Source organism: Phoenix dactylifera, chromosome 9, assembly GCF_009389715.1.
Source record: "Phoenix dactylifera cultivar Barhee BC4 chromosome 9, palm_55x_up_171113_PBpolish2nd_filt_p, whole genome shotgun sequence".
NCBI lineage: Eukaryota > Viridiplantae > Streptophyta > Magnoliopsida > Arecales > Arecaceae > Phoenix > Phoenix dactylifera.
This window is the reverse complement of record NC_052400.1, coordinates 21,227,215-21,253,207: the sequence shown is the minus strand read 5'-3', so window position 1 is coordinate 21,253,207 and position 25,993 is coordinate 21,227,215. Positions and strand designations below refer to the sequence as shown.

Here is a 25,993-nt window from a genome sequence, read left to right as displayed (position 1 = left end):
CAGTAATATCAATTACACGCCACCATGATTTTTTTTTTTTTTTTAATTTTTGATTGTTTTTCTGCTTGCAAGTGGTGCTAGGTATAACTTTTTTTTTTTCCTGAGATATGGCATTAGCATCCAAGTGTGTTCGACTTCCGGAACATCCAGATGTCCCACCTTTTTTTAGACCCCTTGTTATCATCACATAGTTAAGCTAAACCATCATGGGCATATATCGACGGGTGCAGCAAAAAAAAAAATTAAAATTCCATGAACTATTAGTACTTCTTGTTACGTATTATTGATCTGGAAGCATAATGGCTGGAAACAGCAATAGAACCACAAAAATAAATAATGTCATTTTCTTCCAATCATATGCTGCCACGTCAGCCCAAGTCTTTGGGGCACCTAGAGGGTTTTTTTTTTTAAAAAAAAAGTACTACAGTAGCTCACGCACGAATTCTACCATTAGTATCAAGAGAAATAAGAGTACATAAGAGTAGGAAAGCAGAACTAATCCTTGTTTATATAACATTTTTCAAATGGTGAGTAGCAAAGAAGGCGATTTAGTCCGCTGTCGTATTTGCCTTTCGAAATAAATGAGCATTCTAAAATGAGTTGCAACCAACCATCAGCTAGATATTCTTGAGTAGGAGGTGGCCATCGCTCTATCGCCCGATGTCATGAAATCACTCGGTAGTCTGTCCTAAGGATGACTCTCTTCCGTACCGGCCTGAGCTTATATCATAGATGCACCGCCCGTCTACTGCAGCCAACCTAGAGTCGTGAATCGTGATTCCAGAGATCACAAGTCTCGTCCCTTCTGTGCCTTTTATCACCGAGGCTAGTCTCAAAGTTCATCCTGAGTTTGCCCGGGAGTGGCACCTAGACCTTTCATCCTATCTCCATGCGTGCGCGACTGGATGAGCGGAGCCGATAAAAATCCACTCACTTGGCAGCGGCGCAGAAGCCCCGACAACCGGTCTCTTCTGTAGGAAAGAAAGAAAACCGCCTGACCCTGCTCTCACATAAATCCCCCGACAATCCAACTCCCAACTCTTCTCTCTTCATCAGAGCGAGCGTCCAAAGCCGAATTCTCTGCTCAGCTTCGCCCTCCCGTTGTCGTAAATACGCTCTACCTCTTTCTCCTCGAAGACGTCGATCGCCGACTTCTTCTTTATCCCGAGCAAGCCCGATTAGGGTTTCCGGAAAGAGAGAAGGGAAGATCGAGTTCCCGCTTCAGAGAGGCAGGGAAAAGGGTTCGTTGCATGCTTCTTCGATTGGGGTTTCCAGAGAGGGAGAGAGAGAGCAATAGGCTCGGCGGCAGCGGGGCGGCGGGGGCGGGGGCGGCGGTGATATGGAGACGGGGGGCAACTCGTTGCCGTCGGTGGGGACGGATGGAACGAAGCGAAAGGTGTGCTACTTCTACGATACGGAGGTGGGGAACTACTACTACGGCCAGGGCCACCCGATGAAGCCCCACCGGATCCGGATGACCCACTCCCTCCTTGCCCACTACGGCCTCCTCCACCACTTGCAGGTCCTCAAGCCCCTACCCGCTCGCGAGCGCGACCTCTGCCGCTTCCACGCCGACGACTATATCGGCTTTCTGAGGTCGATCACGCCGGAGACGCAGCAGGACCAGATCCGCGCCCTCAAGCGCTTCAACGTCGGCGAGGACTGCCCCGTCTTCGACGGCCTCTATAGCTTCTGTCAGACCTACGCCGGTGGCTCTGTCGGCGGCGCCATCAAGCTCAACCATGGGCATGATATCGCCATCAACTGGGCGGGCGGACTCCACCATGCCAAGAAGTGCGAGGCCTCCGGGTTCTGCTATGTCAACGACATCGTCCTTGCCATCCTCGAGCTCCTCAAGAGGCATGAGGTGCGCTTCTCGCATCTTTTAAGGCTTTTTTTCTTTTCTTTTTCTTGTTTTTGTTTTGGCTTTGTTTGTGTTCTTAGAGATTTTTATTTCCCCTTTTCTTTTTATGGAGTGATAGATTGATATTCTAAGAGAAATAGTGTAGAGTCTGGCTATGCCAGAGCTTCTGTGAGTTTCTGGAAGGAGAAGTTTTGGTTCTTGAAATTTTTTTCAATTTTCCTTCCATGTTGATATGTCTAGAGTCATGGAAACAGTAGAGAATGGCTGTGCTGGAGCTTCTGTGGAGAGAATTTAGTTGAAAACACAACAAATTGGTTCTTGAAATCTTTTTGGCCTTTTTTCACTGCCTTTTTTTTTATTTGATTAATATGCCATCTGAGGCCAAATTTTCTGTGTTACATTTCTGCAAGCTTTTACTCTTAAGAACATTAAATGATTTGGCTGTTTTTGCTAGTTTTTTATCATCCTGTGTATTTACATAAGAAATTATCAAGCTGCTTTTGGCAAGTCCTCCATCATCATGTAATAATTGTCTCTTGGTGCTGAGCATATCTGAGAAGAAGATTATTTGATTGTTCATTTTGTCACTTTTTGATAATGGTGATACTGCCCTTGATAGATAAGATGCATCTCATTGTTATGAACCTGTGGTGGCAGCTTGCCTTTCTTCTGGCTTTATCGCTGACACTGAAAAGATGTGGCAAAATTTATGGGTCATAAGTATTGTATCTAGACTTTGAGATAAAGCATTCAATAAGCACAGTGAAGATGAAGATGTCAATTTGGATCCCTGTTTATATCTTGGATGCTTGTTTGCTGCCTTTTGTGTTTTTGTGGTTCTTTGCTGTGCATCGGATTTTTTTATGCTAATGTAAATGATGGTAAATGTAGAAGAGGGAAAATAAGATCAAAATATAAGATAAGAGGAGCTAGGAGGATTGTGGGGGAAATGGCTCTAAGGCTAATCAAGTCCAAGAAGTATCAGAAAGTGAAAAATGCGTAGTACATTCACGTGAATCACAAAGAATTGTACGAATTAATAGTTCAAACGGTAGAAATCCCAGAAAGAAAACGAACGAAAGGTGGGACTTTTAGAGGTAGATAACAACAGATAAAGAATGTTGTTTTAATAGGGGACCAGGAAAGTGATATTAGACACAATAGAATGAAACAATTATCTATTCGATCTCACACAATTAAAATGAAATCTTTCAATATATAGAACTAACTGGAGCTAAAGGATCCTCAAAAGGATTTGTTCAGATATAGAGAAGTTGGCATTGATCGCTAGCCGATGGTGATGTATGGATTCACCACTTAGCATTTTCTGGAGGGAGTTTAAACCTAGGAAACAGTTAATCTGCTATACTCTGTTCGACAAAATGATGGTGGTGAAATCCTATGATGGAGTAAACCTATAATTTTTTCAATCAAATTTGATGGTAAGGAGAGAAGAAATAGAGCATAGGTGAGAGACTTAAGGAAGATTGATGGGGAAGAGAGAAGGAGAAGAACATAAAGATCCTATCCATTTTTTGATTTGTCGAATATGATTATTTTTGAAGCAGGGAAAAACAAGAAGATGTAGGAAAGAAAAGGAAGATGCAGAATATAAGATGTAGAGAGATAACTAGAGGTGAAAATGTTAAGGGAAACATTAGAGTTCTATGAGTAAAATATCATTAATAGTAAAATACAACTCAAACTTCAAAATATTGCCCTTTCCATATTTGAGTTCATATTGCATCTAATAGGGCTTGTTTGTACTTGGCTTCACTGTTTCCTTAAAATGCTTGGCCAGGAGTTTGGAACCAATTATTTAAGATTTGAAACCGAGTTGATGACCAATTGCGTAAAATTTGCTCTTTTCTTATGTTAGCTTTCTGCTCTTAGTGCGGCACTGAATTGCCAGCCCCTCTTTTATTTGAGAAGGCTTGGATGATATGTTGATGATTCATAAAGGCAAATCTAAATTCGTATCCCTCCGTTTTTTCCTCTTACAAAACTACTCACAGCTTCATAAGCATTCTGAAAAGTATCTTTAGTATTTGATTTCAAGATAGGGTCGACTGTCCATAAGTAGCAGTTTAAATAATAATGAATGATATAATCCCACTTTTGGGATCTACTGAAATGTACTTAAACCAACTTAAATATAATTAAAAACAGTAACTTACCTGTCCTATTCATCATATAAGCCCTAGATGCTTTTTACCTAGGCTATTTGCCTTTAGGCTCATTGGATGTGTTCTTGTTAAAGTGGGCAAGGTGCTACTATTATAATCTAATGAAACTAAAGTGATAGAACTACAAAGTGAGCACATTTTTAAATCCTTATGTTAGTATCTTTAGTCCAATAGTGAGTCAGCTTACATACCCTGCAGCTTTATTCTTTAAAAATCATTGTTATATAAGTTAACTTAATAGCATCCTGAGAAAACTAGAGACATAAACAACTATTATTTAGCAACTTTTATGCTGTATGTTATGCTCTTTCAACTTCAGTTGTTAATTAAATGATAAGTTACAAGCAAGGTATGCCATTATTGCACCGAACTAGGCGGCACAGAATATATCGTACTGTACCCATTCTGTACCGGTAATGCAGTATAGAGGGTGTACCGATACTCAGTACGCTGAACCGGTCCCCATACCGTGCATACTGGTATAGTAATAGAGTGGCACCGTATGGGGTCGGTACCAAAACGGCATACCTTGGTTACAAGCAGTTGCCTATAATATATTTTTTGCTAGTATTATTTAGTATTTTTGTTATTTCAAGCGTCACTGTTTGTTATTTACGCTTCATTTTATGTTATGTATGTCTTTCTCATCTGTTTACAGCGTGTACTGTATGTGGACATTGATATCCACCATGGAGATGGTGTCGAGGAGGCTTTCTATACAACGGACAGAGTAATGACTGTTTCATTTCATAAATTTGGGGATTACTTCCCTGGAACTGGAGATATACATGACATTGGCTATGCAAAAGGAAAATATTACTCTCTAAATATTCCATTAGATGATGGAATTGATGATGAAAGCTATCAATCTCTATTCAAACCAATAGTGGGAAAAGTGATGGAAGTTTTCCGGCCTGGTGCCGTGGTGCTTCAATGTGGTGCTGATTCTTTATCTGGAGATCGCTTGGGCTGTTTTAACCTTTCCATCAGAGGTCATGCGGAGTGTGTGAGATTTATGAGATCTTTCAATGTGCCATTGTTGCTGCTGGGTGGTGGTGGATACACCATTCGGAATGTTGCACGCTGTTGGTGCTATGAGGTATTTATTCAACACTATTTTAGATCGTTAAAGATTAGACCACCTTGTCTTTCTACTATACTTACAAGTGCTTAATTGTTGTCAGTTTCTATGGTCAAGTTGATCTTTTGACAGCAAACACCTTGAAATCCTATCTTGTTATATAAGTAACATATTTTATTTTGACAATTTACCTCTGCAATAGCACAATTTTTAATTTCCAATATTGGCACTCTTAATCTTCTTAAAAAAAAAACCATGGCACCTATTGAAAGTAACACCAAACTTATGCAGTTCTCCTTTTTCCTTCTCTTGTTTATTCTAAAGTTTCTCTAAATTCATTTCTATAATCAAGATACCTGGAACTCAAACAGATTTCTGTTAAATCTTTGCATCTGTATTGGAGGACTGGACTTATATTTGTTGATGTGGTTGTTGTCATTTTCTTTCCTTTTTTTAAGTCGCTTTGGAATAGGATACATGATCCTTAACATTGTTAGACCATTGAAGGATATTCTTTCCACATATTTGTTCAATTATATTTTATGCAAAAACCTGAAATTGATGAATAAAACCCTAGCATGACGCACCAGGTCTTACACAATGGCTTTGTCACTTAGTCATCTTTGCTGGGCTCTGGTAGTATTGGCATTCAGTTTGCTATAGTGGCAGATTTCACCATTATTCAATTTTTGTGTCTTGATGCTTTTTTTTTCCAATTTTTTTTTTTTTTGAACAGACAGGTGTTGCACTCGGTGTAGAGATTGATGACAAGATGCCTCAAAATGAATATTATGAGTATTTTGGTCCCGACTATACTCTTCATGTTGCACCAAGTAATATGGAGAATAAGAATACACGCCAGCAATTGGAGGAAATAAGAGCAAAACTTTTAGATAATCTTTCAAAGCTCCGGCATGCTCCTAGCGTCCAATTTCAGGAACGACCACCTGATACGGAGTTTCCAGAGGTACTAATAATCTTCTCTGTTGAGCCTTTCCATAGATTGTTGGTCAGCCATATAATCTTTTTCTTTCACATATTTTGATCCACTGCTAGAAACCCTTGTTATGGCTACATTCCTATGGTTAACATCTTCACTCAGGTTATAACATCAGGGAAATATGTATTTAATTTTTGTTTGCTCATAACATGTATTAGTGTTTCACTGTGCATTGAAGAATGCATGGATAGAATTTTACAATAATACTTGCCTCTAAAGGTAGAAGGCTCAATAGTATTTGTAAAAAAAGGAGGATTAAATGCCATAATAGTATCTTTTATGTTTTCTTTGTGCGAAGTCATAATGTGCATGTAAAAGTATTCATAAGGTATGGATCCTTTCAATATATATAAGGCAACACTCGGATAAATCAAACTGGAGCAGTTTGGTGTCTAACTCTAGTCGCCTACTGCTACTATAACTCACCACCCCCTCCAAGTTAAGCCGGTGCTTGTTGCACAAGGAGTTGTTATGCTGGTGCAAATGCAAGGATGTTTTGTAACCATTGAGAAAAGATGGTTTATAATTGTATAGCGGTATCTAAAACATATCTTCGGGCTGCACAAAAGCGCTCATGGTATTGGCCAAATTAGTGTACTGCCAAACCACGCCCCTATTGCCATGGGTTTTGGTATAGGCCTTTGAAAAGTATGCCTCAATAACCAATGGTTAATGGTGGCTGTCATTGGTGGTTTCTCTAGAATAGGTAATAATGAGATCAGCATTTTTTAGGAAATGATGCAGAGATAAGTATTGTATTGATCTGCAAGAAGATCAGCAAGCTCTTGAAATAGCTGAAGCTAGCTTGAGTAGGGCTGAGGGTAAGAGACAAGAAATTGAAGTGAATGTTGCTCTCAAGCAAGCTAAGACACGAGTAGAAGCTGTAAATGCTATTGAATTGACTAAAATGTCCAATTCTTTTAAGCTAATTAAAATGGCTCATTTTCTTCTGGGACTTTACCATTCAGTCGGAAGTTGTAGTTGTCAGAAAAGTCACTATTAAGTGAGCACCAAGAAATTAATCTCTTTTGAAGAGATTCAATTAAAATTAGGAGACAGACTTCAATTAAAATTAGGAGACAGACTTATGGCCATGAATCATGTTTGGGGGGAAATGTTACTCGAACAAAACTGACAAGAGCTTTGCTAGATGTACTTGACTGTGTAGTGAGGATGATAGTTGCCTTTTTCATGGAGCTTGATAGAGTTTTCGCATCTTTTGAGGCATATAGTGGTTTTAATGTTTTAAGTCTTATGTTTTAAATTTATTAAAAAGGAATATCATCTTTTACAGATGCATCAAATTATTTTGGTTGGTTTTAAAGAGCATTGGTTGATGCAAAGATGCACCGTGCTAGTACTTGCATGTGCTACTCCATCCATGTATATTTCATAGTGACCATTTTGTTCTTTCTTTGTCCTTTTATTATGCTTGAATTCTCCTATTTTTTTACTAATTTCTTGGTGGAGTACTTTTTCTGTATGCATTAAAAGGGCACATTATAGTACATTGATATCTATATATGATCAAGTTGGTTATCTGAAAAAGAGAATGCTAAATATTTCTATTATAATCTATATGTAAATAATGTCCCTGTGCACTTGGCTTTCCAACCCAGTCCACTCTTTTGTTGGATGCACGTGTTACAACTGAACACTCGACAACAATACTAGAATAGCTGGTTGAGTTGGTTTTTCCTTTTCATACAGTTCATTCATAAATTTACTGTATCTTAACTTTTTGGCTTTAGCTTTGAGGGAGGTCTGTTAGTATCATTTTGGTGACATTGCTGGAAAGTGGGTTGTAAATTGTGAGGCGGAGACTGATTGTATAGCATGCTAATCTTCATACATGCTTGGGGTGAGAGAGGTGGACTGCATCCTGTAAGACCATTGAGAAGTTCTAACTCTAATTGAGGAAGCCTACTGAAGTCAAGATTCAAATTTAGTCAATTGTTATCTTTAGTTGGTATGGAATATGGATGAATAAAGCAAAAGCTTAAGTGCAATGCACGTAAAACAATGCTCAACTTGCATTGTAATTCATGTCATGTGGAAGATGTCCCTTAGTTGATGGACTAGTTCTCTGACCATGTTTGAAATGGCAAGCTAATGATGCTTTTCTTGCCCAATGGAAATGCCCCAAACATATGCTAGGACCTTGGCCTGTAGCCTAGTAGGGTATTTGGAGGTCCAAATTGTTATGCTATGCAAAGCTTATGACATTCGAGCCATGTTATCTGCCGCCTGATCCCCTTCTCACCAGAGACCCAATCAAGCTTCTGCCTATGCTCTGAATATCTGAGAAGTATGGGTTATTAGTTGCTGCTCTATTGGTAACCCATCACATGATAGTACCCAAGTCCCTCCTCAAACTAAGCTCACTCTGCAGTTAGGTGGTTGAGGATGCAGAACAGGCTAGCCCAGGCCTTTGTTCTCAAAGGGATTGTAACCACCATTAATATCCTTCAAGGCTGCGACCACAAACCTAGTACCAGCATTTTTATGAATTTTAGTTGGTGGCAGGTGGGAGAAATCTTGTCTTCAAGAAAGAGACTAAAATTCAGCGAGAAATGTCCCCTTTTCTGCCACTCTGTTGTTGGGTTTGCTAAAATCAGTACGTGCAATGTTAAACCAGGCAATTTTCTGCTCATGGGTGGTTGGAGAATATTTGACACTTTTATGTCATGACACTGAGTTCAGAAAGAGTAAAAGAGGAGAATATTGTGAATGAGTTGAGAAGATATTGGATCGTTTATGCTAGTGCCCTTGTTTCTCTTTGAATGAAGAGACATGCAGGAAATCAAGGGTTTTGTGCCATTTTCTTTTAATAGCATATGTAAACTACTAAACTATCATAACCATTATGCAGTAATCATGACTTTCTAAAAATTTTATTGATTCATTGTACTAGTTGGGGGTGCGAAAGAAGTTTATAGGCCTACTTGTAGCTTGGCATTATTTTCATCTTCCATACTGGATCACCCCTTGCTGTTCAGTCGATTGTTCATCACTGTAATATTTCTAGCATTAATCTTTGCATAAGTTCTTATCTTCTTTATTGTTTTTTATAAAACAATTAATTTAATAACATGCAATGGAAAATGAAACACACACACACACACACACACACACATACACATATATATATATATATATATATTGAAATAGTTCTTTATTAGAAGGTAATATTTTTAAGATCATAAACAATTTGTTATATTGGCACTAACTATAGAATTTGTCATCATTTTTGGTTAATTAAAGATATTAAAAACTAGTGTCCTCTATCATGATCGCATGTTTTGTGTTACTAAGAACAATTGAACTTCTTTATGGTATTTTTTCCTGCGATTTCTTGGTGGAATGCTTTTAGTGAGGTTTCTTGCTATCTACGAACATGTCATGATAGTGTGTCACAAGGTTTGCATTCTTGGTATTGGATCTTGTATCAGTAATTTAACCAATATACGTCGGGGTGGTACAGTACATGCACCCACGTCGACATGTGGTATGCTGTTGGAGTAGGCACGGTAGCTGTACCATGTGCCTGTATGGCCCTAAACTGAACCCCCCTACCATCTCAGTACTAGGTGATACTGTCATAAATGAAAATCTTGTCATGCATATGTTTGTTATATGTTCTAATCATTGGGATAAAATGTAAAAATGGGTGAAAGATCAAAGATAAAGGTTGACAATATTAACTTTAATGATTAACCATCAACTATATGATTGATATGTTCAGCCAGATGAAGACTTGGAGGATCCAGATGCAAGACATGATCCTGATTCTGATATGGAAATGGATGATCCCAAGCAACTAGATGAGTCATCTCGGTACTCATTTTCTGTACCCTTCCCTCACTTTATGTTGTTATTGTTACACTTTCTGCTGACAGACTGTGTTTGCCTTATTGGGAACCTCCATCAAACAGTATTCAGAACATAAAAATCAAGAGGGAGAACATTGAAAACGAGTTAAAAGATCAGGTATCTGTTTGTTCAATTCTTCTTTTTCATCATTTATATGGCTTAAATTTATTAATGCTTTTAATGTGTGATATTTGTCATCGATGTTGATTTGCTCCTTGTGGACTTTGAAGAACCAGTTACATTTAGTTATATATGTACATATAAAATTAGAAGAAAGTTGATATTGTAATGAAGAATTGTTCTTTTCTACAGCAGAATGTAATGAGTTATAAGTCGCAGCTCAACTTCCTTTCTGTAAGAAACAGTAGGACGGGTACATATATTTTGAGAACTAGGATGGGTGGAAGCCCAGCTGAATATCAGAGGGCAGGATTGAAGCAAGGTCTCTTCTATCAAAACAAGAAGTCCTACCAACTTGGACAGTTGGTACCCTCTCACTCTTCTATATGGTTGTGAGATGGATTTATGGATCTTTTATGTACTAATGAAGATCCTATACAGTATCAGACCAATTGTTCCTTTTGTTGGCATAGATGCAAGCTGTAGCATGTACATGAAACTTTGATGATCTAAATCTACTACTCAGCCTTTTGTATTTCTCCAGAATGGAGTCTTGAGCTAACTAGGTTGCCAATCCATCTTTACTGTTGAGGGATATGTATGCTTCAAAGTTCATTGGAAACTATTGATGAGGCCAAAACAAGTTCTAGCAAGATTGCTCAGTTTTGTAATTTCAAACACAATTTTGACTGGTAAAGAGTAAGGCAGACACGTGTTGTTGCAACAGTTTCTGTTTGTACAGTTTATGTAATCATGGAAAATTATTCTTCATTCTACATGGTAGAGATAAGTTTGCATTTGGATACGAAAAATGGTCTCAAAATGTTTCACTAAACCATGATATTAACAGATGCCTTCGATAGAGCCTGAAAAATATTTTTCCTAAAGGTGCTATTTGGATCCTTGCAACCTGCCCACCTGCAAGTGGTTGTTTGATACTTTGCAAATCAACTCAGTTGTAGCATAGGGGGTTGCTTTTGAAGTCAAATTTTGGGCATTTTTGGCTCAGCAACTTTTTTCCAAACTGAGCTTGACCTCTGGTCTCTTGCTAGAGTGCCCGTGCAAATGCACGTGCACATCCCCCCCCCCCTCCCACACACAGAGAGAGAGAGAGAGAGAGAGAGAGAGAGGTGCTCAGCTTCTTGTTGGAGATGGAGAAGGTCCATAGAATGACATCAGGGCCTTGACAAGAAAAAATTATTGGTTGGACCAAGTCCACCATCTCAACGGTGGACCAGTCCAACCACAGAGCAACACGCGCAAACACGCCTATATTACTATGTTCCCCCTCTTTCTTTTTTTATCATGTTTGCGCGTGTTGCTACGTGGTCGGACCTGTCCACCGCTAAGCTGGTGGACCGAGTCCCACCAATAATTTCTCCTTGGCAATGGAAGATAGAGATGGTGGCTTGTTAGGGTTGGTCTTAAACCTGGATAGCATTAGAGGAGTCAGTATTCTAGCAAGGGTAGGACGTTGGGGCATAGGGCTTATTTAGATCTAGTGGAACTACAGTTTACGTTTGCAAGGACATTGGTGAGAGGGAAACAAGGAGAGGAACATAGGACAAGGTTTGCCACGATCAAGAAGTTGGTGATGGCTGTCGGTAGAGCCAAGGCGATTTTGGCCAGAGAGACTAGAGGAGGTTAGTCGACTAGGGAGTAGGAGAAAACAGTGACGGGGTAGTGTTCATGTGGAGACCTGTGCGGGTGTGTATTTAGTCCCACATCGTTTTTCCGCTAGGTAAATCTTGGGTACTTATATAAGATCAAGAAATTCAAATAATACCTTCCGACTAGCCATTTTAGGTGAGGTCCTTGGTTGTTATAATATGGTATCAGAGCAATAGGCTTGATCATGGGTAGAAAATTAAGCTTAGGGTTATGATTCATAAAGTAGGCATAGGACAAGTATAGAAGAGTTAGTATAGATCAAAGTCGCGCAGTGGAAGTATGGTGGAGTATTAGATAAAGACTCAATACCCCCATTTGTTTAAGAATGAAGGTGCATTAAGTTTCGAGGACAAACCTCTTTTAAGGGGGAAAGAATGTGAAGGCCTGGTCTGGGTCCGATCCACTCGATCGGCCTGACCTGAGGCCTGGCCTATGGAGTGGCTAAGCACGGAAGACTCCCTCTGGGAGTCTTCTCCTTCAGTGATTCCGACTAGGAGTCGAAGTTTTAGGTCGCCGAGACCCTAAGGCTCCTCTATAAAGGGAGAGCTCTCTCCCTCCTAAGCTCTCCATTCTGAGTAATCCTCCTCTTTTCCTCTCCCTCTTTTTCTCCCTGAGTTCGCAGCTGCCCGTCTCCATTCTCGCCGAAAATCGGGGTTGCCGACGCCTCCTCAGAGTCAAGGTAAGGTCCCTGTCTCCTCTCTTGTTCTTCCTTTTTCCAATTGACCCAACAATGGCCAAAATCCAGTGAAAGATCATCGGAAAATCCTCTACCTCTCTCTGTGTTTGTCACCATCGGCGGTCGTTCTCTTGCCCTTGTGCCGCTGGTCCTCCGGCTATAGCCGCCGTCGGTGGGGTGCGCTCTCGCCCCCCACCCCTGTTTCGCAATGGAGGAGAGCGTAAAGAAGAAAAGAAAAGAAAAAAAAGAGGGAGAGAGAAACCACCCCTTTCTCTCGCGCTTATTTCCTCTGTTCTTTCTCTCTCATCTCCCTCTTCTCTCTCTAAAAGACCTATTGACCCTAGTGAAGGGTCTCGCCTGCCTATTCTTTGGATCCTAGGTTGATCCCTAAAAAGAGGCCCTAAATCGCCCCGGTGTCTGTCATTAACACTATGTAACTCAGAAGACCGTTGCTAAGTGATGGGTAAAGAATCCTTTTGAAGTTCAAAATAATAGCTGGATTCTTTTTAAAATGAGAAGAAAAGGAGGAAAGGGGGAAGAAAACTCCTTGTTTACAATGCTTTGTATCAAAAATGGCAGCTTTATTCTCTTCATAATGAAGAATGAAAAGAAATATGACAACTCATTCTCTATTATTCTTTGTTTTTTTCTAATTTACTTTATTTTGTTTTTAACACCAGTTCAAACATGTTTGAAGATTTATTATGAATTATGTCTTTCCTGGGATGTTTGATGGAACCCATCATCTGAACTTGGAACAAAAAATATTATTGTAATGATCAAAAGACTCAAATGACTTAACAAAATTTTTGAATGACAAAAAAATGAGTTATGATAGAACTCTAGAAGAATCAACTTTAAGAATGGTTCTTAGATATTGTACATTTTTTCAAATTATCTTCTCAAATTAGTTAAGCTGCAGCAGCGAAAATTTTATAGCACTCAGGGTTGCTACTGATGTGCCATCCAGTTCTATATGTTCTTGTTTTTTCCCTTCTCTTTTTTCTTACTATTCAATTCCTTGACCATGCAGGAACCTCACAAAGTTGCTGCAGACCTTGCCAAAGCTGTGGAGCCTATGGCCGAGGAGATCTCATCCTTGAAGGTGACTATTATAGACATCTAACTGAAATCAGACTATCATACAAAATGATTTTTGTGCTCGTTTTAGACAACATTCTCCTTATTGTCATGTACCAGGCTTCAGAGATTGGCCCCATGGCTATAGATGAGCCAAGCAGTATAAAGGCTGAACAGGATAACACGAACAAGTTGTCTGCTGTACCTCTTATGATGTACCCAAAATCCTAAGTACACATAAGGTCGCCGAGTAGTTGATGTATAAGGGGATGATTTCTGTGCATAGCTGTGAAAGGTTTCCTGCCATTTCATTTTTTTTATGCTCCTATATTTATGATCAAACATGTTAGAATCACCATCTTGAGAATCTTGTCATAAATTAAACTATAAACAGGGTCTTGTGCTAGAGTTGCCATGATGACATACTGAAACAAATACACGGGCTCTCTCAGTTGTACAGCCAATTGAATGATCATTTAACTCTAGAAATCACTTGGAACTTTTCGTCAGTGATTCTTCTCTTTCATTTTCTTTTGCGGACAGCAGCAACGGTATGCTGAGGCATGGTTGAGGCAAAAGAGCTGCTGCAGTTTGTTCGAAAGTTGTGAAGTTTGCGATTTCAACAAGCCTTTGAAAGAACTGCACGCTATACCAAAGATGTCAGGTAAGTAACGTCCACATAAGCTATAGTTACTTTCCGAAGCAGCTCTTAGAATTCTTCTGGATAACAATTGGTCTATTTGCATTATGCCCGGTACACCTGAATCCGTTGGCAAGTCGTCTTGTCCTTTGGTAGCTATATGTGATGCGAGAAGGCCTTGTAGGTGTGGAGCGTATGGAAGTCAGATAGCTAACAACTTCAAAGGGCCGAGTGAGTGGAGAAATGGGGAAAACCCCAATAAACATTTTCAGTATGGCTGATGGAAAGTTAATGAGTCCTATGAAAAGTTTTTAAGACTGAGATGTCTCGTTTTGCAAATATATAACTCATAGGTTTCTACATGCAATTAATTGATAAAAGGAGGGGCAAACATCATGGTTCAGGGCCATATGAGGTCGAACTTCTTGAGCCAATGGGTTGAATGTTTTTTGATCTTCTTCAGGTTTATATACATAACCTTAACCCACTCAGTTTCTAAAAGTTGCATCCATCTGCCTTGTGTTTGTGTAGAAGTCTTGTCCGTTTATAGTGTAGTATTACATCCTGCCTTACTCGTGGGTTAAACAGCATACTGCAGACATGAGCAAGTTGGATTCAGTTTGGCTCATTTCAGAAACAAAACATATCCTGCTTGAGCTCAGTTTATTGAATATAGAGAACTCGGTCTCAGCTTATTAAGATGGCTGCATAGATCCAGTCCAGGTTTTCCCTTATTATCAGGGCCTGATGTGGAGCTAAAATAGGGGCCACAGTATGGCTGAAAATATTTCACGGATTGCTTCAGATTCTCCAGATCAGAGATTTAATCATCATCAGATGATAGATATTTGGAGACTCAGACCGAGTATTATCTTATGCACTGTTAGATGCATCTTCTAAGAGGCTAACAAAATGGCTAATTGGGTGGTGTCATTTGTGGCAGAGCATATGGCATCAGGATTGTGAGAGACTCCTGACCTACTCCTTGTGACCTACCAGGCTAGTTCCGGGATATTTTGCGTTCTAGTGGTTGTGTTTACTCAAAGGCTTTGTAAACCAGCTGATTCAACCAAACAAATGAAGGCCGGATAATATCCGTCATAAACCATATCTGTATTCAGATTATCTGAATATGCGTAAATAGTCGTATCTAGTTTTCATTTGGACATGCCACATGCTAGCCCTGACCATCCGTCTGGCCGAGCCAATGAGTCGTGCGAGGTCTAATATCAAGAGATCACCAGGTCTGAGCTCCACCTAGCTTGACCTTGGGCTTAAAAACCAAACCGCTTGACCTTGGGCTTAAAAACCAAACCCTGAGCCTGGTTCAATGGGAAAGAATAAAGACATAGGCTTGGCCTAATCTCACCCAAATAAAGTAGGACAAGTCGGGCTAGGTAGATCATTCACCATTGGTGCTAAACTCAATTCAAATATAAAAATCAAGAGGGGTTTTGCTAATCAAGTCCTACTACCATTCACCCATCTCTTCACTGCTCATTTCACTGGACTGATGGAAATTGGTGCTATACATAAAAGGTAGATCATGTCCCAGAATTGTCCAGGCAACTATCAATTTATATAACAGATCGGTGAGTGATATAATAGATGATTTCTAACATTGTTCCCTGATAACCCCACAGCATTTTCATGCATACTGGGTCTATTCTCTATTATATATAGATACTGGTTTTGGGTTGCCTTCATCGCTTGCAGCAACCTCGACTTTAACCTTTCCAACGGTCTGTGTGTATGAGCTCTGGCTCTCAATGGAAAACGTGCAATACAAACGCCGATGAATCAATGCTTCTAATCAAGCTAGGCATCGAGCTCCGCTCTCAGCAAGTGCGAGCAACAGACGATGTGCCTCCTCGAGAACTGTGGCTTTCCAATCCATACTTCTTCGATTGCAGCAAATAATCCTTTGAACGTCCTATGATTAAACTGAAAGGAAGAGATATCAGGTATAAGCCTGATTACACTAACAAACTACTAGCATTCCCTCCAGAATTAGATTGGACCAAGCTCCTTTCCCTGCTGCATGATCTGAAATCTGTGCTTCTAAAGGTGGCTATGCAAGTTATTCCCATGGCCGAACATGCTGTGATTAGAGATGAGAAAGGAACACACGCTTTGATCATCAGCGCATGGACCTCCAGAAGGTGATGAGGCCTCTGGATGGGCTCAAACAACTAGCAGTCATGTCCTCTACGTGGAACACATGCTTGGCATTGAAGCAGCAAGGAAGTGCATCATCAAAGAGATCCAGTTTACCATGGACAGGCATAGGATGAAAATTAATAGCCAGCATACGATGCTCTTGGCAGGGTTGATGACTTGCAGAGGTCGGGTGCTGCGGGCAACTAACTAGGTATGGCATGGCAGAGATGAAGAAAAGCCTTACCTTAATGCTGGCATCATTTGAGAAGACAGCAGAATATTTGTGCAATGCCGCAAGTGGGAAGGAAGACTCTCTTGCAAGGACCAGAGAGACTATGATATACTTGGCACAATGATGGCAATTGAAACCAGAATGGTGAAGTTGAAAACAAAAAAAGAGTAACAGGCCTTGCTGAGTTTAAGTACAGCTATGACCCAATTTCGAGTTAAGAAGGATATATTAAAGCAAATTACTATTTCTTTGTAATTCTTGTTTAACAAGAAACAATTTTCGGAGTACTGGTTTTGATTTCTTGATCACTGAATATATAGCTTCCATGAGTAATTCATTGTTTTTCTTTACATTCTTGCCTCTGTTTTGGAATGTTAAAAATTAGTATACATCAAACTTTCTAGTTAGGCTTGTCAGCAGACAATGCAAACAAAAGATTAGCAGGCAGTTCTATCCATGTAAGTTGAAGACCAGAAGTCATAGTATCGGATTCTGTTGAAGAGTGCATTGACAGTTGACTATAACAACAGAAATAAGGAGCCAAACTGCCAAACAACTAGTGAATCCCTCTAAAATCCAGCTCATTGTGATAAAGGAGTTAAACTAGCAACAAAGATGGTAACATTCTCCTAATTTTTCTGATCAAGCTATTGAAGGAGGGAAGGAGAATTATCCGTATGTATGAATATACATGGGTATGTATGTATGCATGAATACTATCAGGTACAAAATCTTTCTCAATCAAATTTTAATCCTAGATGGTTACATTCCAACTCTGGCCTATAAGTTTACTACAAGTGTACTTGTTGGCCAACTAGGTGTCTTGGGTTTGTTTCCTGCATACCCGTCTTATACCACTTTAAAGGTTTTTCTTTCTTGTTTAAATTAGTGTACTTCCGAAGGAGAAAAAAAAGGAAAGAAAATTCACATGTAGAGGAAAGGATAAGCCATAACAAGAATGTATGATATGGAACAAAATTTAAAGAGAATGCAGTTATAGGTCAAATAAACAAGCCAAAATCTCTAAAAGATGGTTTCTTTAATCTCTGACAAGCCAAAAAACAAAATAATGACTTGATGGTCTCTATTATCTTTTAAGGAATGCAAATCAAGGTTCAGCTGGAGATGGCTTTCATAAGCCGATTTAGTGAAGTAAACATGCTCATGGCTTTACCCAACAATGAAGGCTCCTTCTCAGATTTCTCGGCTACACTGCCAAATATAAGCTGCATATGACAGAGATGAAATAAAATGATATCAGTACACAGAAAGAGGGCACATTTGACACAAATCACATAGGTAAGTATGGTAACATTTCATAGGGGATCCTAGTTGCTGCAAATTATTGATTAAGGGACTTGCCAAAAGACAAGTTCGGGAATATTTAATGCCAGAAACCAACCTCAATATCTGTTGCGTCAGGACGGGTGGGTTGTTCTTTGGCTAGCAGGTATCTGTTTGGCCTATTTACATCATCATAGAACACTTTCCACATTCTGCAAAGCAAACCAGACCAAGAAAGGGGGTAACCTTCTCAAGTTGTTTCTGCATAAACATATAAAATCCAAGCTGAACATATGATAAGATGCTGAAAATTATAACTTTTTGCTCACCCTGGATAGCATCTGAAGATTGCACCAGATGGCAATGGTCTCAAGGAGTAAACGACAGTAAATGTGCTGCATGTACAAGGCAGAATGTTTAGCACCTGACCAAATAAAAATAAAGAACAAGGAGAAGATGGCATTCTAGATTGATTAAGCACTGCAGCCTATCAGTGAAGGCAAGGCATATGTATGGAGAACTTAGAAGTTGTTTAGGTGTACTAGCCAAGAATAACCTCTCTTTTTTGGATTAGTCAGGTTGGATTTCATTTTGGGTGGAGCATAAACAGAAGAGTACTGAGAGCTGAATCTGGAATACCTCTCTGATAACCATAACTGAATTCCTTTCAAATGTCAGCAACCAAACCTCATGGACAACTCAAGTAAATTATAGGTCATGACCCACAATGTCATCGATGGAAACCAACAGACCCAAAATTTCTACTTTGGAAGTGAAAAAAGTCAACAACCAAAGATTGGCTCCCATAGTGAGCAAGCGTTGGAGATGGATGTCTCTGAAATTATATACCAAGTTTGATCTGAAGACACATTTTAGTACCGCATGGAGTTTCAACATGTCTTGATAAGCAGCTTGTTGCTTCAATACTTTGTTCTTACTGAGATTAGGTGTTTGATGACAAAATATTGAACTCTCTCTCTCACACGCGTGCGCGCGTGCACATGCACGCATGCAGGCACACAAACACACACATGCAGTAGTATCCTTACCTTGCCCGAGTCTCAAACTGAAACAAGCATCTACAACAGCCTGTCTGCATGCCACTCAAGCATCTACAGCCACATCCCAAGTCACACCCCTTGTTCAATATTTGACTAACAACATCAGCAAGCACTAGTAAGCATCTTTACCATCGAGACTGGAACGAAAAATACTAACTACAGTGTTGCAAGGCAGTGGCTGTAGAAATGTCCCATAACTCTTTCAATATTTTGTTAGATTGTCTTTCCCATCAAGACAATTGTTCACTGAAGCAAGCCACCTTTGTGCACATACAAGCAAGTTTCTTGCCATGACTTCTCACTACCACAGATGTGCTTCAAGTCAAGTCATCCTATCAACCAACGAAGTCACCCTTTGATGCCAACAGATTGAACCACAAAATATGTTATCCTAATGTTATAAGTAGTTCCTTGCAAGTGCAGCGAGTGACATAGGACCAGTCTATCATAAAGACACCTTAGGACATTACCTTGTTATAGGCAATCTTGCACGAGTAAGAACACCATCACTTTTTAGAACCTCTGATTTACCATGTACCTTTCTTTTGGTAATGTCCTTATGAGCAGGTGTACGCGGGTATATTTGTTTCTAGACAAGTTTTTCTTGACATAAAATTTAATGAATGAGCAAAAGCTAGGCATAATATAGCAAGATAAAACATATAAAAGCTTAGGATGAAAGTTATATCTTGCAGAGGTTAATGATATGAAAAAAGAAGATGAAAGGAAAAAGATACATGCAAGTACTAAATGTTATCAATATTAAAATCATGATTTCTAGTCTACATATCCATAAAAGGGACACGAAGTATGTCCTGAGTTCAGGAGCATGCTCACCTTAAGAAGTATTTACGCAACTTGCGGACATTAAATCCAACTCCAACATCTTCACTGACAAGGCGTGGGTTCCACATGATAAGAGATCTTGGCTAATATAATCAGGTAGGCTTTGTAAGAAAAATGATTACCCTAGCATGTAAAACTGCATTGCATAAACGACATAAGCATGCCTCAAAATACTACATAAGTTTGATTTGTTTTTTAATAAGTTTGAAGCTCTAACTAACAGCCTTGAGCAACAAGGAAAAGGTGGACAGCTAACTGTTTGGAAGCTGTTGACTTGGACAAACGCATTTTAGTCACCGGGTCACAGGTCAACAATTCAACTGCCGGCTGGCCATGGGCCACTCCATTAACCCATGACATCATAATAAAAAAAGTAAATATCTATAAATAGCAAAAAATGTTAAAATTTTTAAAAAGAAAATAGGAAAAACATGAAAATTTTATAATAATATGTTAGTCATGTAGCTTTTTGAAAAATTGTAAGAAAAAATTTATATAATGTGGCAAAATATGCAAAACTAATTGATACTTTTTAAGCATTACAAATAACAAAGTTATGAAAATATCCAAAAAATAAATGAAAATAAATTGATTTTTTATTCAAAGAATCACAATTTATTTTATTTTTTTATATCTAATGACAAATATTTCATAAGTATAATATATCATGATAATAAACAATACATGGTGTCTTGGTGGTTAAGAGGTTAGTAATTGTGTCAGGGATCATGAGTTTGCAGGTGGAATCCAAGTTCACCTGACAAGGTCAACAAGTTTTACCACTCAACCTACCAAGCTGAACAGATTTTTTGCAATTCTAGGTCCCTAGATGACTTGACTTGCCTAGGTTCATAGGAGGTAGGTTGGCATGTTGACCTGGTCGAGCCGTTCGGGTCACTAAACACTGGCTCCATTTAGGTCGGCAGCATATCACACAAGAAAAGTTAAGAAAAGTTAAACTGACGTAATGAATCATAATTCAAATAAATGGAAAGGAAACATTCATAAAGCCAAAAATAGTTGGAATAATGCTTGTTGATTATCATTATAGTATATGACACATGCTATGCACGTGACAGGGATTTAGCCCTATAGAGCAGTGGAAATACAGAGCTTCACCAACACCACTCCAGAGTTTGGATTATATAGTGTATTAGATATACAAGTACAGCATCAAGTATCTTTTATGTATTTCATATTGCATATGCTAAACCCAAATAAGTTACGATCTTCCAGAAATGACAAAGTTACCTCTGTGGTACAAAAGAAATCAAAAGGAACTTTAAAGCAGTCGGCTGTCTATAGGACCAAACAAAAGCCGTAGCAAAATAGAAAAGATGTATAACTGATCTAAGTTTAACCAAAACAAACATATAAATAATGTCAAGGTTATGTGTGACCTTTGCTTTTCTTTGAGAATAAGTTCTACTAAAGAAGAGAATTAATCTTTCAGCATGCAAGGTCAGTCTTCAACCATTCCAGTTAAAACAGGAGAAACTTTGGAATTTTCCTTTAAGATATAAATGGCATATAGAATATCTAACAGATTTTTTTTTCTTTGAAAAAGAAATCACATACAGGGTCATCTGAAAGATGAGCTGCAATTCGTTCCACATATTCCAACATCTGATAATCAGGAACTATCATAACTACAGCTTCATCTTCATCAGCTACAGGCTTCCGGTCACTTAAGCTGCATGATAAATCAATAGAAAACTGAAAATTACAAATAGATTTTTGATGGTATGATCGCAAAATGATAGCAGGATGCTGCACATGCGCAAAGCAGAAGCTAAAGATATACTTAAGCTCTCATAATCATCACCAGATTAATCAGAAATCATGTTAAAATTTGGCTATTTGACTGATAATTTGTTGCTTGGAGTTAGAGTTGAATGTGTCTCCTGTGACAAATGTTACCTTTTTCTCCTCGTCACTTAGACACTTTCCTAGTGTAAGAAACCTGGAGCTTTCTCCTCAGTATGTATAGATAGTGTAATCTAGAAGTTAGTTTCACTACCCACCTATTGGTTGCTTAGGTCTCCCAGCAAGCCCCTTGCCCTTCACCGGGAACTCAACAGAATTTCAGACGAGGGTTGACTTCAAATTGAAAATGATTGGTAAAACTTTTCAAACCTTGATGAATCACACCTTGGTCCTTGAATGTGGCCCAAACATGTTGGACAAAAGTTTGTTGGTTAATTGGTTACATCAGCAGAAAATGCAATACGTTGCACTATAGAATTAAACAAAGAAATGAGAAAACTGAATAGGCAGAACTTGTTCTATTGATGAAAATTGAGAATGAATAATTTAATATTGACAAACTTACCCAATTAGCTAACTGAGACTACTCGGTGTTTTACTCGCATCTACATCCTATTTGGTTTTAATAATAGTCTAGTCACCAATAGTTAACTTGAATTTCATGTATTCTGCTTCAACCTCAGGTCGATATACTGTTCTTTTCCAAACTGATTCTAAGTTTTGTTATACAAATTTAGCACATGGTATCTTCTACTGGATGGACTAATAAAAAAAAGTACCTGGAAAATCCAAAGTTTGCATCTTTCCACTGATATTTTAGAAGAGCAGCTGCTCCAGCATCAGGGAAAATGGCTTTTACTCTCTAAAAGTGAACCAACCAGTAGAATTAGTGTATGAATATTGAAAGTAACCAATTTTTGAGCAGATAATTTCCTATAAAAAAATGAGCAGAGAAAGGACAATTTTATCCTTTGCTACTGGTATGCAGAAAAGGTATTGCATAATATGCATACCATGGCAAAGCAATTTATCAGTTATGCAAAACAAATATGTAAGAAACAAGGAGAACAAAATCAAAGAGTGGAAGGAAAAGAAGGAAAACAGTGTGCTTTGGTGAAATATTTCAACTATTTTCAAGGTGTACAGGTTATATTAGATTGCATTTTTGTCAGGACTAGTTTATTCTAAATCATAGTACCTAAAACATTTAATCAACTTATAGAATGTTCCCCAGTCCATGATCTCTTATAGACCGATGATTTAAGTAGTAGTTCACTCGAAATGAGATTAACTAATATTCAGCATGATGAAAAAACGAGGTCGGAACATGAAAGAAGATCATTATAGAAAGTGCTTCAGTCTCTGTGGCGTAACACAGAAATCATCCAACATAATAATGTGTGGAGCCCCAGGTAGAGAGGACAATATGCACAGGTGAAGGTTAATCCTTTAGAACAGAACCTAAAAGAATAGTTCTAGAGCTTCATTCTAGTTTTATACACAATTATCGAAGATGTTTGTTCAGTGTAACCAAATCTCTTCCCCCCCAAAAAATAATAATAACTATCAGAACAAAATAAACTTAAGGTTATGAGATATAGACTAATTTGTTAAGATAAGCTGGCTAACAAAAGACTAAGTTTAGAACTACAATGCACTGTTTCTGGACTGTGACTTCTTTAAACTGTTTTCCACTTGATACAGTATTGCTGCATTTGGCAAATTCCTCATTCAAAGGAAATGCTGTTTCTTTTCCATCCAATCTTGGTATTTTTGATTGTTAAAATGAACAAATAACAGACACACGATCCATGAATCGACTATGTTTTATTTAGTTATAAATCGATATCTAGCCTGATTTTCACATCTATGCAGGTATAAAAGGTATGGAGTTGGCACAGCCTCATCATAGAAGTCTCAAATCTGCTATCAATTTCAGACATTTCAAACAATGAAACTTCAGTAAAGAACTAAAGAAAGAATCATTAATACAGATCCATATAACAAATAATGCTCTGTTGATGGAATAAACATGTTGATTATCTTAATGTGAAAAAAATTGCATTCCACAGCTAAAGATTTCTGATAATTCTAGCCTTTCTAATCTCAAAATCATATATGCAACCTTGAATATATGTATTATAATGCCAGCACATGGTCTCAATAACATCCTGGCCCCTGGATTTAGCTCTAGAAGTGAAAATGTCAGGGTAAGGCCAAGCAGGGGTGAGACTCAAGAAATGGATAATAACATGCAACTCAAACAAAATAAATAAATAAATAATGCAGACCTGGATACCTGTCTCTTCTATTAGCGATTCCAAAAATATTCTAGATAATTCCCACAGTTCAGCTTGAGCCCCTTCAGCATCAAGAAATTGCAATTGCGGGATTAAAAGTTCTACCTGGAAGTAAATAAGAAATCAATGTTTATGATGAAACAATATTAGTAGCAAGAAAACTACATGGTCAGCATAAGTTGAGTACATTAACAAACTATGTCGAAGCACAGCCTTCGGACTTATCATAAAGCAACTTGAGTACATCACTCTCCTCTTTGTACTAAAAGATACTTGCATTTTTGGGCTCCAGACTTATTTAATCTCTTTTTCATGTTTTTTTTCAATTCATATTTCTTGTTAGATAATGTAATCTCAGAATTGGGTTGTGTTTGGTGGATTAACTGAACTTGAGTATGAATATTTCTAGTTGGTTGGTTGGAGGCCTGTTAACCATAATGTGACCGTTAATATAAGATCTGAACTTGGTCGATCCTTGTGCTGTCGAGTGATCCTTTCATTTTCCGCACAAGGAATAGAATAAAGTCGAATAAGAATGATCCCTTAATTTGTGATATCATGAATTTGAAACGAGAGGAAGCAAAGGTTCTTTGTGAACATGTTCAAGTTGGTGGATCGTCTAATTATGTACACTAAGAAGGAATTTAGTTCTTTGATATATCATGTGATCCAAGGAGGGAAGGCTTTCAACTCTGAGTCGGGATTTATTCATGATAATAGCTGTTTGAACTTGTAATCGTTGGTTTAAACCCAAAAAATAAAGAAAGAGGATTCATTTCGTTTGACATCTCAACCTTACCCAAATAGCTAGTTGGGAATTTTTTGCCTTTGCATCTACTTGAAAACATGTGTCCAGCACGTTATCCTCCACCATTCACAGGAAAAAAAGAAAAGAAAGAATAAATGTAATAGAACGAATCTACCTGCTCTAGAGAACAAAGAATATAAGATAGCTACACTGCATTTGATATTAAGAAGGGAGGGGGGAAAAAAATCAAATCTTGAAATCAAATTATTTTCAAGAACAGAATTCTTCAATCATTATCAACTTACTATTGCTCGAATTCCCCCGGAAGATATAAACATGGCGCTCGCTTGACTTGACTGTCGGATCGCATCCACCAGGTCTGAAGGTAAGACGCTGCAAAAAGAGAAATCCAATACAAGAAGATAAACAAATTCATCTAGTAGTTAATCCGTCCGTTACAATCTAGTAAACGAAAAGAAAGAAAATTCTATTAAGACATGGTAACAACGACCGCAGTTTCTTGAAAATTTGCAACCCTATCTATATATTTTATCTGCGAAAACGACTCAGTTCCGAAGTACGGCCACTAAAACCGAGAAAAGAGTAGGATTAGGCGTGGCTAGGGTTTTCAAGAACCTGTCGTCCTCCGATTCTTGTGGCTGTTCTTGATCGGGTGTCTCGGATTGGGCGGGGTCGGGAGGAGACGGCGCGGGATTGCCGGCGCTCGAGTCCACGCGGTCGAATTTCTCGAACTTGCCACGGGCAAGAACTCTTCGGCTCCGTGAGGCGGCGAGCATGGGGCGGATGGCAGGAGGAGGGAGGCGGAGAGCGGGGGCGTGAGGGGGCTGGCGGTGGAAGCGATGATAAAGAGAGAAGGAGGAGATAGAAGCAGCCATCTTCCTTCTCTGTAGCCAAGAAAGGAAAGGCCCAAGATTTCCCGCTTCCGATTCTGCGCTACCGTTGAGGCGGTGCTCGGACCGCCAGGTCAGCAGATAATGTAACGGGCAACGAGAGAGAAATTAAATAAGGGATTAATTAAAAAAATAAATAAATAGATAATTAAAAATGATTTAGTAATAGAATTCCCTCCTCTTCCTGTGAGACAAATTCTTATTGGTTGGGTCCTCTCGGTGTAGGTACAAAACGGCAGGGCACAAGGGATGATGGGAGTTTAGAGAGGTCCTTTGGATCGCTCCTCTTTGGCGTCTTTTTTTTTTTTTTTTTTCCTTTTGATTTTACTATCTGTACTTATGTAAGAGCTGTATGAGCAGCCATTGTATTAAAAAAATAATAATAGAGGACTGGTGGTGTCCGCCAGATACATAAATGCCGGTTGTATACTTGTATGTATGGTGATGCATGGGTCCATTGCCCAAATCTTGTCCACATCAAGTAACGATGACA

At 38.7% G+C, this 25,993-nt stretch overlaps 2 protein-coding genes across 2 annotated transcripts; one reads left to right on the top strand and one right to left on the bottom strand.

Annotated features, from left to right (window-relative positions):
* The first annotated feature begins 735 nt into the window (after positions 1-735).
* LOC113462888 (histone deacetylase 1-like) lies at positions 736-14,060 on the top strand. Its single transcript, XM_039130442.1, has 7 exons — positions 736-1,867; positions 4,709-5,149; positions 5,868-6,098; positions 9,877-9,968; positions 10,067-10,121; positions 13,505-13,576; positions 13,672-14,060. The coding sequence occupies exons 1-7, from the start codon at positions 1,340-1,342 to the stop codon at positions 13,780-13,782; spliced, it is 1,530 nt and encodes a 509-aa protein (XP_038986370.1). The 5' UTR covers positions 736-1,339; the 3' UTR covers positions 13,783-14,060.
* Positions 14,061-17,520: 3,460 nt separating this feature from the next.
* Positions 17,521-25,712, bottom strand: LOC103709615. The gene is made up of 9 exons (XM_008795060.4): positions 25,226-25,712; positions 24,895-24,982; positions 23,833-23,946; positions 22,321-22,403; positions 21,353-21,467; positions 19,766-19,857; positions 18,197-18,262; positions 17,986-18,079; positions 17,521-17,809 (listed from the first exon to the last, which is right to left on the bottom strand). Exons 1-9 carry the CDS (start codon positions 25,483-25,485, stop codon positions 17,699-17,701), a joined length of 1,023 nt encoding a protein of 340 aa, XP_008793282.2. The 5' UTR covers positions 25,486-25,712; the 3' UTR covers positions 17,521-17,698.
* Between the last annotated feature and the right edge of the window lie 281 nt (positions 25,713-25,993).